At 49.7% G+C, this 15,233-nt stretch overlaps 1 protein-coding gene and 1 pseudogene across 8 annotated transcripts in view; one reads left to right on the top strand and one right to left on the bottom strand.

Moving 5' to 3' along the window:
- LOC144113260 (structural maintenance of chromosomes protein 5-like) overlaps window positions 1-15,233 on the top strand; it is a 77,972-nt gene that overhangs the window by 19,211 nt on the left and 43,528 nt on the right. For 6 of the 8 annotated variants that reach the window (XM_077646236.1, XM_077646241.1, XM_077646242.1 and 3 more), the window contains one exon: window positions 11,424-11,519. In XM_077646236.1, coding sequence (XP_077502362.1) covers window positions 11,424-11,519 — 96 coding nt within the window. Of the gene's footprint in view, window positions 1-2,814; window positions 2,924-11,423; window positions 11,520-15,233 lie in introns of all 8 variants that reach the window. The other 2 variants (XM_077646240.1, XM_077646243.1) reach the window with 1 other exon arrangement.
- On the bottom strand, window positions 814-1,377 carry LOC144116108 (uncharacterized; annotated as a pseudogene).

The raw sequence follows: 15,233 nt of genomic DNA on the forward strand, positions 1-15,233 counted from the left end.
GTATGCAGTAATCTATTCGATTAAGAAAGAAGGTAGACCAGCGAATTTGACTTTACAAATTAGTTTGTTATGTAAAACAAAATCAAACGCTTTCGTAAAATCTAAAAAAATTACATCTACTTGGCCTTATCTATCGAGGATTTCTGCGAAGCTGTGCACAACTGAAGTTAATTGAGGTACAGTTAAGTAACCTTTCCTAAAACCATGCTGAAGTGGAGTTAAACCTTTGTTATTTAGAAATTCAGTTACGTAATTGGCAATGATGTGTCCTAACAGTTACAACATGATAATAGCAATGAAATGGGGCAATAATTCTGGAGGAGGGTGGAGTTGCCTTTTTTGAGCACAGGGACTATACGAGCCGCTCGCCAGTCAGAAGGAAGGTTTTCCAACGAAATGGATGCTCGGAAAATAAGGACTAAGAACTTTGATAACATTTCAGCGTAACGGTGCAGGAATACATTGGGGATGTTATCTGGTCCTGGAGACAAACGTAGTTTTAAGTTCAAAAGCACTGCACAGACACCAGGCAAAGACACCAAGTCACACTTATCGTCGATTTGTTGGTGGAGGACATCGCTTTGCGCATGTCTGACTGGAATGGAAAAACCACTCTGGAAATATTCATTAAAATGATTCGCGATTACAGTCGAACCTCGATATATCGAACGGCGTGGTGATCGCAAAATAGTTCGATGTAGCCAGAATTCGATATATAAAATCACGTAGAAAACGCGTCAAAAACTAGCATAAATCAATCAATGAACAAATCGTGGCGCAATAGATACTCACTTGAAGCCTCAAACAAAGTATTTATTTCGTGGGCTGAAAGTACTGTAGCAGTGTAGCCTCCTTCATATTGGCAACTGCGTGCTTGACCACGGCGTCCTCAACATAGTCCAAACGGTCCACGAGAGATAGTCCCGTGCCTTCTATTGCGCCGCAGTAGCCAAGGGCCAAGGCAGCTACAGCCTCAGTTGCAGTCAGGAGCGGGGCAACATCAGCGTTTGCGGGATCAGCCTCGGCAGCGTCTTCGTTTGGCCACTCAGCAGTAACTTCTGCCACGATCTCCACGTCTGTTAACTCCACCACTGGTCCAATGCTGTCGTCACCGCCAACGAAGTCGTCAATGCATATGCTGTGCGGCACAGCACCGACAAAGCGCTCCAGCTGGCTCTAGGTTTCTTCGAGCTGGCATTCTTCCTCTGTGCCGTCCAACGCCAAATCTTCGGTTGCTTCCTCGGAAGCTACTTCAATGCGGCTCACGAAACCCGCATGCGGAAAGCAGTGAACTATTGTCGACTGCTTGACGCTGTCCCACGAGGCTTTCAGCATTTGAATGGCACCCAAAAGGTCAATCTTTAGCTCTTGGCCCATTCGCAGCTTTATCAGCAATATGTCGATGAGCCGACGCTTATAAATGGACTTGAAAGCACGAATAATGCCCTGGTCCAATGGTGCAGCTTCGACGTCGTGTTTGGCGGCAAAAAAATAATTTCAATATTGCTCAGCTGGACATCGGTGTGGTGTGCTGTGCAATTGTCAACGATGAGGCAAACCGTCAGGCCTTGACGTGTCAGCTCGGAGTCCCATGCCTTCAACCATTTTTGGAATATATCCCGAGTCATCCACGATTTCTTGTTCCAGGCATATGTAACCGGAATGCTGGGGCAGTTGCGCATGCACCTCGGAGTTTGGAACTTGCCTATGACAAGTGGCCACAGCTTCGTGCTTCCGTCCATATTGGCAGCCAACAGAACTGTGATACGAGCCTTGCCTTGCTTGCTGCCGTGGCACTTGTCTCCGCACGTGTCGAGCGTTTGTCGTGGAAGCATTTGCCAGAACAGGCCCGTTTCGTCAGCATTAAGGGGGCACACGGCTCTTTGGCACCGAAAATCGGCCCAAAAATCAGATTTTCAATCTTTTAATTTCCGTGTTCCTCGCACCATTCCGCATCTGTATGCAAATTTTCATCATTATACCCCACGTAATTAAGAAGTTATAGCGATTAAAAAATGCAGTACCACACCCACTGCCCTTTAAATTGTGGACAAACGACACCCAATTTCGATAGCCCGGTTCATCGAAACTACGTGCTCTACCGCGGCCATTTTGGTCTCGTTCAAAAGCGCGGGCTTTCGGCTTATTTTTTTTTCGAGCAGCAACCCTGTACATGCCGCCTTTGCCAGAAAACGAAAGAAAACATAAATAGCGGCGCGTGCTGCTATTGGTCGGTTTAGGCATGTGATCCAAATGGCGTCGTCTGGTTGGTTCCGGCAAGCTAGCCATGGAAAGCTGACGCCCGGCGACGCCATTTTGTCTATCTGCCGACCACGCTACGGTGGCTAGAAGGGGAGGTGAGAGCATCGGCCGGCGCGGAGTGTAGCAAGGTATCATGCTTGCAGCGGCGGCGCTGCTGTCGACATTTAGATCGCGCCGGCGGCTCGCTACCGCTGCTCGCGCGCTCCGTGAGCGAGGTAGTGTTGCATTGTTTTAGCGTCGAGGAGCATGTGTTGACTATGTGATGCTTGCCCACCACAGGAACATAAAATGCTAATCAGCCGACGTAGCCAGTCATTCTAAACAGGAAGTTAACAAGCATAGCATTACATGCAAACGTACTAGACGCGCGAGTAAAGCCGAAGGGTACGAGGCTCTCGCCAAAAATTTTCTTTAGCTATTTTTGCCTGTGAAAAAACGCAACAAGTTGTTGCCGAAAAAAGCGCTGGATTTCTCTCGGCTGTGAGCCAGTGTTTTTCTCAAGCCATAAAAAGCAACAAAGCCCTTGCAGTACACCACAAAATTTTATTGCAGGGATGGACAAGTATTTGGGCAAAGCCAGCCAGTAAGGGCAAACAAGTGATGCAGCCTAAAACAGAACACAAAAAATTAACGCACCATGCAAGGGACAACACACCCTCAGGTAACATGCCTCAGCTTAAGGTGCCGCATTCTTTGCCTCTTTCCCTCTCTAGCCTTGTTCTGTGCTTGTACTAGAAAATGTAGCCTTGTTAGTGCATAAAACTTCACAACATGATTTGTTACTTCTGTGCTGTGTTTGTCGCAGCCAACTGTACTTAGCCAGTTCCTTGCCAAAGAGGAAATCGAATCCATCACACTGTTGGCATTTAGCCTATTGACACTGAAACAATGTGTGAACGAATCCTCTAGCTTCACAATCAATTTCTGAAGCTCCTGAGATGGATATAGCAAGCCTCCATTATCAACCTCTTGTGTCAGGCAAGCTTCCTTTGGAAGTTGAGAGCCAGCTGGAAGGAGCAGTGCTCTAGAGCAGTCATGGCACTTTGTTTTGCTGAGCATTTTCCGAGCAACATATCCTGCGACATAGTAGGAAATATGCAAGTCACTCGTTATTGCTACAGTGGCATCATGATCAGCAAGTAGATCGCAAGATACAAGCACCTCATGAACTTCGTTCAAGCACCCAATATCCATCAGCTGATCAAGCTTTCCTTGAATGCTTCCTGGCCTTTCACTGGTTGCCGAGAGATGGCTCTTCATCAATGAGGGCGACACATTTCCATTTGGCGGGGCCTTCGCTAAGCTACAAAATGACAAGCAATTCACTGATATCAAAAACTGCGACGCTGTAGGGTGATCATTATTGCCTGACATTTGCCTAAGGATACAGAATATATTTTCTAAGCGATCCTGCCTCAAACGAGAGGTCATTAGGTACTTGTAGTCAAGCTCTTCTGTGAGGTAATCAAGAAGGGACATTGTGCTTGTCAGCGTAACACAAAGCCCTTCAGCTGTGCCTTGTGTAAGAAAGCCTACTTTCCCTATTTGTGCTTCCCAGGCGTCTATGTAGGCTAAGAAATCCTTCACCTCGGTGCGACTTTTTGAACCAGTGCGCATAGCACCACGACTGCACCTGGATGTCATAGCTGCTATCAGCTTAGACATCCGCCTTACAAATGATGCTGTTGCTGCACTCGAGCCAGCACCGCACACCCATTCAATGTCATCTTGGTACGCATAGAGCCCTCTCAGTACCTCGTCGCTAAATAGTGAAAAAGCAAAGTTGACCTTCATTTTCTCGAATCTATTCGGCTCAATGACTGCCCTAGTTACATGTGGCATTGCTTTTAGCCTTACAACATCCCTGTTGTCACATTTCCAGGCTTCTCTTACCACATCCATTCTAACGTATCCTTCAGGTGTGTGAAAGCCTTTGGACACAACAGAATTACGTACACATTTAATCAGATGAGGAAAGTCCGACAAAATGTGCAGACTTCTTTTGTCGTCTGCAGGGTGCTTGACCTTGCAGACTATCTTCTTGGCGGTCCCTTCGATGCCGAAAGCACGCCACATGCTCCTGTTCCATGATGCAGCGTCTGTTGTAACAAAATCCACGAAAAGGCCGGATTTTTCAGCTGCTAGTTTGATGTCAACCACAATCTTTGAAAGAACATCTGCTTTCACATTGCTATGTGAACCAAAGGTGGCAAGGATCTGCTGGAAGTTGCCAGAAAATGGCTGAAATAATACCACTAGACCATGGTCACAGGTCTCTTTGCTTTGGTCTGGAGAAGTGTAAGCACCCAGATCAACGAAGCCCTCAATAAAACCACTGTTTGTCACTTTCAGGCTTTCTGAAAGCTTCATTTCGTCAATCAGAATGCCTCCATGCCTCTCAAACTGATTCATGCCCTTGGTTTTTTCGGCGATTGCGGCAAACATATTCTCATTGAGGCCAAAAGAGCTCTTATAGCCCTTCATATACTTGTGCAGGCAACTCTTGCTAGGGAGTACCATCACCTTTTGCTTACGTATGTACTCGTATAGCTTGGGGCTCCTTATTTTCATTAGGATGCACTCCAATGCCCATTCTTGGCTATACGTCATTCCCTGCGTGCCTTTTCTTTTTGATGCTTGAAAGCATGCTTGAACTTGTTGCCGCTGCTTTTCAGGCAGTCCAGAGAGGCTCTTCTCCAGCTTCCCCTCTGAAATAGCGGCATTTTCTTCTTTCACTGCTGTCATCATTGTTTTCAGCTTAGCAACCTTCTCCTTTTCGCGACGCAGCTGTAGGTTGCACTTCACAACTTTCTTTGATGCATTGGAAACAGGAGCCGCCCTCGCCTTCCTCTTCTTATAGCAAGCTTGATTTACTAAAAGCTTCCGCAGGTACTTGCACTGAATGCATGGCTTCTCACCTTGGGAGACTCCTCGGCAGCCTTTGCTGTGCAGCTTATTTCCGTGCAGCCTGTAATTTACTCAGCTGCGGCTTTGATGCAGTTCACTCGGCGCCAAGCTCTGCTCAAATCCAGGACACACACTCATTTGATCAACCAACTGAAGCAGGTTTTCCACACCTTGGGGGTTAAACACGTCGACTTGTTTCAACGCTGCGCCCTGGACGAACACGGCACACTGATAGTGTGTATTTTCCGCCGAGCACAACACTAGCTTTCTAAAGCACACGCTAACACCTGCCTGAGAAAAAACACTGAATGCAAGTGACTTGGGCGCTTCTGCGACAACGTTCCTCGACCAGAATTCACTTGGAAGATTTTCACCCGTTAACTTGTCCAATTTTTTTCGGCTGCAGGCGTAATGAATCGCTGTGCCATCCGCTGCTGCGTCGTCGTCAGTTGCCACGGAGTCCCGGGTGCTGTCAGCCACGAACGAAGCAACCTCGCATTGCGAGCCGTCGATCCCTTTTCTTCGTTTCCCGAGCACCTCGCCTCTCGATGTTCTTGACTTCCTCTTCACAGGCAGCCTCTTCGAAAGATACGCTGAAGTGTTAGGAAACAGCGTGGGAACGGCGTCCTCAGACAGGCATGGCCGGCCGCGGGGAATCCTTATGGTCTCCCCATTCACAACGTGGATGTAGTCTCGCACGATGAGCCTTTGCTCGAAGTGCAATTCACAGAGCACAGATGTTTTCTCCAGGGGCCTGTCTGTACGTGGTACCGCCCGTTGCCACACTTTTAGCCTTTCTTCATCGCTCGGGGCAGCAAAAGTGGAGACTTTTTTGCCCTTGTTTCTGGTGGAGACATATCCTGACGTGCACCCGGGCGCAAAGCAATGCGTTTGACGGTTGACACGTCTCTCCATTCTTACCTGTGTGCTCATGACACGTTAAGGTTACAATGGGTAAGCGTAATCAGAAAAAAAAGACTGATTGCTAGCAACGCAGCGAGAAAACGTACAGGAGCACAGAGGCGCATCCACCTGACAAACGTTTGCCAGCCGGAGAGAGGCCGAAAGGCATCTAATACTCGACGCGGGCGCCACCTGTCAATAGCATGAATGACTACGACACACGCTTCCGTGCAGGGCCCGCTGCGAAACTCTCACCTCACCCTCTAGCCACCGTAACCACGCTAGTGCAACGCGAGAACCATGCCAGGAGGCGCGAAGAAGTACCGCTCTGTGCACAAGTCTGGGCGAAAGCGTGCAAAAGGAAAAAAACGTGTTAATGACACGACATTGTTGCATACTGTGCAACAAGCAAGCGCCAGTGGTACGGGATTGCGTGACTGCCATGTTGCGGGCAGCGACGCTTCTGCGTCTCCGCTGGATAACGGCGGTGTTCTTCGTGCCGATTGTAGTCGCGTACGAATTGACACCGCGCCTGTCACTAACAGTGACATAACTCAAGCGAGTGCCCGTGAGCAGTCTACACTTGATCGACTGGAATCGACGCCGGCACCGGCACGAAAGACTGCGCTGTTCGCCGATGCAAGTGGTGCGTCTGCAGGATCAGACGCAGACTGAACAGCCTCCTATGCAATAATTGACCTCAGTGTTGCGAACGTCCTCTTGGATGCCATGCGGTGCAAAACGTGTCGCGGATGCGTGAGGTTGATTACCAGCGACCAGAGCTATGGCCTCGCCGTGAAACTGATCGTGCTATGTGACAACTGTGGTGAGATTGCGGCCGAGTGGAACTCGCGGAGGGTTGACTGTGAGAAAAAGTGCAATCCTTTCGAGCTCAATATTCTTGCTAGTCGAGCAATGCTGTCGACTGGTAACGCCCAGACAGCAATGAACGATATCTTTTCGGCGATGGGATTGTTGCGGCGTGGCATGCACAACAAGACGTTTCAACGGCACTTAAAAAAAACACTACAGCCTGCTGCTACTTGAGCAGCCGCGGCAGCTATGGCACAGGCCGCGCAGGTAGTGGCAAAGGTATATGACGACTTGTGTTTTGGACACAGGGGGAACATTGCCGTGTGTTACGACTGCACATGGATGACGCGCGGGCACTCGTCACATATAGGCGTCGGTGCCGTAGTGGAACTCTTCACTGGTTATGTACTCGATTATGTGGTGCCGTCAAACTTTTGTCTGGGCTGTGAAACTGGCCCAAAGCCGAACACTGACGGCTATGAACTCTGGAGATCGCGCCACGAGTGCCAAAAGAACACCAACTGCAAGGCTGGCCAAATGGAGGTAGAGGCAGGCAAAATTCTATTTGAGAGGTCTCTACAGCGCCACAACATGCACTACAGAACGATGTTATGCGATGGGGACAGTCGCACGTTTAATGCCCTTCAAGATGCTAAAATCAATGGCTACATTGAAGTAGTCAAGGGGGATTGCATAAACCATGTGCACAAGCGTAAGGGAGCAGCTTTGTGCAACCTCTTGCAGAGGCACAAGGGTGCAGGAAAACAAAGTCTTGGTGGCAGAGGAAGGCTCACAGCTGATCTAGTTGACAAGCTAGCTATATATTATGGCCGAGCGCTAAGGTCAAACGTAGTTAATGTGGATGCCATGCAGCGAGCCGTGATGGCGACATATTACCACATCACGTCTACTCATGACTGCCCCAATCACACTTTGTGTCCCACTGGTGAGCAGTCTTGGTGCCGCCACAACGCTGCAAAAGCAAAAGAGGTGCCCCAACCGAAGCATAAGTACAGTCTGCCAAGCGATGTGGCTGAAGCTCTTTTGCCCTTGTACAGTCGCTTATCAGAGAAGAGCCTGCTGCGGAGGTGCATTCAGGGGAAGACCCAGAATTCAAATGAGAGCTTCCACTCGATCATCTGGACCTTGATCCACAAAGAGCGGCATTCATCACTGTTTGCTGTGGAAGTAGCCACAGCAGAAGCTGTGCTGCGCTTCAATGCCGGCTGCAAGCATACAGCAACAGCAATTCTGCAAGAATGCAACGCGAGCGTGCCAGCAGCTGTCTCCAGGAGAGCTGAAGAAAAGGACTTGCGCCGTAACACACATTCTGCGAAGAAGCGGGCGGCTTCGCTTGGCTTTGCTAAAGCGGAAAAAAAGAAGCACCGCGACAGCATGCACCCTGACTATGCTCCTGGTGCATTTTGAAAGCATGCGAAGGTTTTTGGGGTTTTTTTTCCTGATTAAATATGCTGTGAGGCTTGAGTGCTTCTCACAACCCCCTAATTTTGGTGGTGTTGCATTTTTGAAAGATTAATATCTCCGGTCCTGTTCTTGCTATTGCTATATTTTCTTTTTTTTTGCTAGAAAGGGAATCTTGTGAGTCACATGACACAAAGGTAAATGCAATGGCCACAGGAAAAAATTTACTGAGAAGGTTATCTGTCTTGGGTACCCAAATGGACCTTTCCTTTCAAAAGTTTCCTATTGCATAACTTAGGCTGAAATTGGCATAAGCTATTAATTTTAGCTTTAGTTCACTTTCCACTAGTTTCTGATGCGTCGGCACGTACGCTGTCAGGAAGGCCACGCTAGCCCTAGCCTCGCTGTCACGAGTAACGAAGCCAAGCCGTAGCCACACATCAATAACAAAGCCAAGCCGTAGCCACGCGGCAATAACGAAACCAAAACTTCGAGCAAAACTGAGATTTTTTTTGGATCCGTAAATAATATGAGGCGGAAATTTGAGGTGCTAATAATAGGAAAAAAACCTTGTACTATACGTGGGTTTTTACGGTATTCAAACGACCACCACCACGTCACTGGTTATCCAATTTTCAATCGTCTCCACTCTCGCTGCGGCCATCCGAGGCTTCATCGCCACTCTCAAAGACGTAGTCGTCCTCGGAACCATCCAAGCTGTTACTGATGGCACATTTTTTAAAGCTTTTACGCACCAAGTCTGCCGCTATCGCTTTCCACGCTTCCACAGTCCACTGGCACAGCAATGGAATATCGGGCCTTCACATGCGTCCCCCGTCAGTGTGAGGGTGTAAAGGATGTCGGCCATCCACTGGGCATACAGCTGCTTTACGTGTGCCTTGAACGGCTTGTTCAGGCACATGTCGAGTGACTATAGCATGGACGTCATGCCGCCAAGTACTATAACGAGGTTGGTACCGGTCTCTGCGAGGTGAGCCTTCACTGCATCAGTGCAGTGGCCTCGGAAGGATTCCGGTATGAGCATCGACCGGTGTGCCAGCAAGGCACTGGCTCAAGAACGCTGGCTGAAGAAAACATGGCCAATGCCGTGGGGAAGAATGAACAGGCTATGAATGTGGATTTAGCTATGTCTTTTGTTAGCCCCTCATCGGCTTGAGAAGCGTTAATGACGATGGGGATGAGGGACTCCACGAGGGAGGCCGTCGCGCATTACCGTGAAGCCGACCCCCAGTTTCGGGGTCGGCCAGTTTCTTTTGGACCTTGTTTGATCCGTGAACTTGCAAAAGCTTTCGCTCGAGTTGGGCAACGTCCAAAAGGCGGTCCTCTGTGGTGTCGCGTGAACAGATGAAGTTCTGGATGCCGTCTATGTGCCGTAGAACCTCGGCGAACGTGGTAGGCACAGGCACGGCCTCTGTGGCGGCGGCGTTGTCCTCGTCCGACGTCGCAGTGGTGTCGGCACTAGGCAGTCTCCGCGATTGCATCATCCAGCGACACCTCGCCGCAGATCGCAACGTTGTCGTCGGCCTCCACGTACTCGGCGAAGGTCGTGGCGAGGTTTAAACCCTCGAAATCGTAGTCGGTGAAGACTGCATCGGCCTCAAATGGCATCGAGGTCGTTGCGTCCCCAGCAGCGGAGGCAGTCTCTCGATTAAAGCCACAGTACTTGAACGGGTTGGCGATTGTGCTTTGCGACACTGCGTTCCACGAACTGGCAATAAAATGCATGGCGTCGTGCGCAGTGATCTTTCTTTCCGACTCGCTGCGCTCCATAGCCGCCAGCCTACGCTGCACTAACCGCTTCCGGTACCCTTGCTTCATGCACTTAATGATGCCGGCATCCAGCGGCTGCAGCTGGCTTGTGCAGTTATGCGGGGAAAAAAACAACCTTTATGTTCCTCAGGCTGGACGTATCGGGTAGGTGGCACAGTGCGTTGTCCACGAAAAGCGATATTTTCCTTGCCTTGGAACCCATTTTGCAATCCAACTGCTTCAAAGAATTGCTGATGAGCGAAGACGTCATCCACGCCTTTTTGTTAAAATTGTAGCTGCACGGCAGCGTCTTCAAGTTCTTAAAGCACCGTGGCTTGGCAAGGAAATAGTTTATTATCCTAACGCGAGGCAAAGCACACTGCGGAAGAATGTTCTATTCGCAGAATAGTTGTTCAGTAGGTCACCAAGTCATTGACGCTGACCGGCGTTGGGTTCGGGGGCCGGCGGGGAGCGAAAGGGTTCCTCGGGGCACTCAGGTCAGGTCCAGCAGCGAGAGAGCATTTCCCGCCGTGAGTTCCTCCTTTTATCCCCTCAGACATTGCCTCCCTAGCAGCAAATCGTTGCCGTCATGCTCACGCATGCAACCTTCTCCGCAGTAGGCAGCGCGCTGCCGTGACGTCACGTCAGAGCTGGGGCGGAAATCAGCAGAGTCGCAGGGGGGCCTTCTCTCCATATTCCCGGCAGCGCGCGCGCACGTGGAAGTCACAATTGCGGCTGGTGCGGCGGACGAGGAGGGATACCAATGTATCCCACAACCTAAGTAGGGTATATGTGTACGCAGACATGTTTTTGGCTGACGGGATTTATTTGCAGCTCCATGCGACCCCACTCTCTCACGACATTGTGAGTTGAGGGGGGGGGGGGGGGAGGGGGTAGTTTTCGGAACATCTGAATTTCTGTTTATCGTACACAATGCACTGTCACCAGGAAAGTGTACAAATTCGTGTCATCCTGAAATTATTCCTATCAGCTGGGATTGTGTCAGTGAGATTTGACTGTAGCCCAAACACTGCCACTGCTGATTCCTTCAGAGATGCTTAAGGTCACCTAACAGTCGGCTTTTTACTTTCTCGCATGCTTTGCAGTAAAGCCTTCTGCAGTTTTTTTTTTTGTTTTCCGTTTCACTCATTATCGTGTTTCGTTGCCTTCCTCACTTTTTAGTGCTTTTGTGTGCATATTTATTGCTTGCGGATTTGCTGAATTCTGATTGGTTGGCTTGTAAATGTAGCGCCCATCCTGTCCTTGTCTCTTTTCCTAGCTGTTTTTGTCATTGAAATAAATGCATTTCTGACCAACTGCTGATGCCAGTTTTGAACATTGCACAGGAGTTCCGGGCGCTTCCAAAAACAGCCAAGGAGGTCAACGACCAGCTGCTGTTTGAAGAACAGACGCTTAGCTGCATGCTTCCAGTGGATGCATCGGTGAGTGATCTGCCTCACAGTGTGTGCAGATGGGAGAAGTATCTTCCTGCTTGCTTTCTTTTCGTTACGCTGCCTTGGCTCTGTCTGGGCATTTTGTCTGCGCGATCTTGCCGCTGCAGTTTTCCTGCTGTGGCAACTTAGAAAGCTTACTGTAGGCAGTGCAGCTGTGCGAGTAGTGTTGGACCAACGGGAGGACACGTGCACCACGAGACAAGTTTGCCAAGATCCAGGGGCGCTGATGCTAGTAAAAGGGCCCCAGGTAGTCGAAGTTAATCGGGAGCCCTCCCCTTTTTTATTACGCGACAACGTAAAGCTTCCGTTGTGCAGAAAATCCGGCGTTGTCATCAGCAGCGGCATCAGAAGAGGCAGTCTCTCGCTTAAAGTCACAGTGCTTGAACGCGTTGGCGATTGTGCTTTGCGACACTGCGTTCCACGAACTGGCAATAAAATGCATGGCGTCGTGCGCAGTGATCTTTCTTTCCGACTCGCTGCGCTCCATAGCCGCCAGCCTACGCTGCACTAACCGCTTCCGGTACCCTTGCTTCATGCACTTAATGATGCCGGCATCCAGCGGCTGCAGCTGGCTTGTGCAGTTATGCGGGGAAAAAAACAACCTTTACGTTCCTCAGGCTCGACGTATCGGGTGGGTGGCACGGTGCATTGTCCACGAAAAGCGATATTTTCCTTGCCTTGGAACCCATTTTGCAATCCAACTGCTGCAAAGAATTGCTGAAGAGCGAAGACGTCATCCACGCCTTTTTGTTAAAATTGTAGCTGCACGGCAGCGTCTTCAAGTTCTTAAAGCACCATGGCTTTGCAAGGAAATAGTTTATTATCCTAACGCGAGGCAAAGCACACTGCGGAAGAATGTTCTATTCGCAAAATAGTTGATCAGTAGGCAGATTTGAGGGCCAATTTTTGGGGTGCGGCCCATACACGCGATGCGCGAAAAAAAAAATTAAGTAATAATCAAGTAAATCAGGGAATAAGCGGCATTTATTCTATGTTCAATCGTCACTCGCGGAGTATTCTGACTCCAAGCTGGTGCTGTGCTCTGATGCATGCTCATCCCACAAGAAGTCGTGCAGCATGTCCGCTCTCAACACATAGCCGCTGTTCCATGCTTCCATCACTTAGCAGAGGGCTTGCCTCGGAAAGCGCGCTTTTAGCAGCTTGTGTTCCTCAATGCATCCTCTTGGTTGCACCACCGTGGGACGCACTTTTCGGCCACATCGAATTTCCTGCCCGCTGCACACTTGCAGTGTTCGAAAGCAGACTCCCAGCCATGTAGCTAAAACTGTAACGCTTGGCGGCAGCACGCGAAAGTCACAACTACGGTGCGCTAACGCGCTACCGCAACTCTCATGCCTTTCACAGCCACATAAGGCTGGAGCTGGTGGTACTGATGCCGATATGGACAACAAGAGCTTGTGGGAGAACAAAAAGTTGACAATGATGATGATGATGAGATGCGGCCTCGGGCACCATTCATGGGCGGCATCTGGAAGCTCCTGTGCGCATGTGTCATCTCCACGATCAAGTGCACCGTTGCTCACAGTTGGAGCTGATCGCGGAGACCATGGCGCGTACATTTCGAAGGCGATTCCTGCGTGGGTCGTGGAAAGTTTGGGTGCGTCCCTCTCCCTTACACGGATATTATTTTTTTAAATATTTCCTTCGGGAAAACAGGATGCGGCCCCTACACGCGTTTATATGGTATGTCATTTGGTCTTTCACACAAAATGGAAAGTGTCCATGTTTGCATGGGCAAGAGGAACTGCTGACTGGAGCAATTCATGGAGTCGCGTCATACCCTTAAAGGGACACTGAGGACAAATTGAAGTTGACTTGTATCATTAGAAATCCAACTTCTGATCACAAAAATGCCACTCTTACTGAAAACAAAGCTCTTGTAAGGTAGAAAATAGCAAGAACCAAAATACAGGTATCGCCGCCACAGGCCAGTCTCGCAAGTACAAGCGTGATGACGTCATAGAACAATGGACGCCACCTTGTAGGAATTTTCCTTACTCCATGGACGCCACGAATATCTGAGGCTGACGAAGCAAAGTTGCGTGGTTCAATATTGCAGTAAGTTTTGTTTTGAAACCAATAGTGCACTTTTATTACAAAAGGAAGACAGACAAAAGACAACCTGAATGTTGGAAGCAAAGAAAACCGATGCTTGGCGGCGCCACAGGCGGCCAGAAGAGTTTCAGTATGTTATGGCACTTTGCGTCTATGAGCTTTGCGTGCCCCATGGTTTTGTTTTTGACGCGCCTCGATTTACAAGCGCCGAACAGCAGAGAAACTCCAAGTGCCGCTTCAAGTGCTAGTTGACATTTGAAGGAACCTGTTAAGGCTGGTCAGATGATCGCCACGGTCGATGAAAAACTATGATGGTACGATGATCGGTGATCGTACAAGGCAGTTAGCAGTATAAAGAGCACTTGTGTCTTCGTACGCTTGCCTGGTGAAATGTTCCTGGCTGTGCCAGTCAACTTCGAACTACTTAACGGAAATCGTTTATTACGGACGGGAGACAAGATACAAGGCAGTTAAGAAAAAATTGCTGATGGCCTAGCTCTGTTAGGCCAGGATATCCGTAGCGAAAGCGCGGAGACTTCTGCATCGGAAAAGTGCATTCACTAGATGCGCCATTATTCATGGCTATAGCGTCAGCCGTCGTGGCGGAGTGGTAGCGTCTCAGCCTCAAACGTCAGAGGCCCTGGTTCGATTCCGAGCCTCGGCACAGTCTTTTTTTTTTTATTCGGTGAGTGTGTGGGTGGTTTCAGAGGCTCCCATAGATGCCGCCACCGAATACATTGGTTAGCGGTTAAGCGCAGGCTCTGTTAAGGCGCGTTTATACTCCGGCGTAACGCGCACTCGCTGCACGGCGACCTCACGTCAGCCAAAGCGAGACCCTCTCTACTCCAACTGCGCTTGACCGCCGTCGCGTTCGGCGGCTTCGGTGCACTCTGATCGCACTGGCGGAAACTTGGAGGATGTCTCTATTTCGCGCCAAACCGGTTCGGCTCCGCAGCGAGGCGCGCGTTGTGATGTCGTGTGCCTCCTCAGACCACTGCCATGGTGAAATCGCAAGTTCGCGGCCAGTAAAGCTCTCGCTTTAAAAGAGATTTGTAACCTGTGAGACCGTGACTCCGCTCTCCTCCAACTTGTTTGTTTGCGGCTCCATTCAATAGCTTTGGCAGTTGGGCGGAGCTGCTGTCTTCGAGCTCTCTGCTAATTTAATCCATTGACAGTACACATCTGAAGGTATACATGCAAGTGGGCAAGAGAACCTCATCCAGTGGACCCCTTACCTCCGGAAACGCGCAAAACCCGTTGAAGTGCCGTGCATCGGTTTTACTTTCAAACTGCCAACTTTAAACCCGAGCACCCTTGAGCACCCTTTCGTTTCTTGTAGAAAAAAAATAAATAATAATAACCTGGCCCTTGCAACCATGAAAAACCTCCTCAACGCCGCCTGCTGCACCGTGCAACAGCGCCTTTCAAGGAATCGCAATCCATTGGCCCCAAAGCCTCGGCCAGCCTCCGATGGGCACGACGTGCCGACCGTGTCCTCGCCCCTCGCGACTCCCTGCACTGGGTTCAAGATATTTAATTAGCAACGGCTGCTCACTGAGGAAGGGCGAAACGACCTGCCAGCGCCTAACCTAACCGTGCTCCCTCAAAAGCATCGCACACTCTGTG

Source organism: Amblyomma americanum, chromosome 1 (genome assembly GCF_052857255.1).
Source record: "Amblyomma americanum isolate KBUSLIRL-KWMA chromosome 1, ASM5285725v1, whole genome shotgun sequence".
Taxonomy (NCBI): domain Eukaryota; kingdom Metazoa; phylum Arthropoda; class Arachnida; order Ixodida; family Ixodidae; genus Amblyomma; species Amblyomma americanum.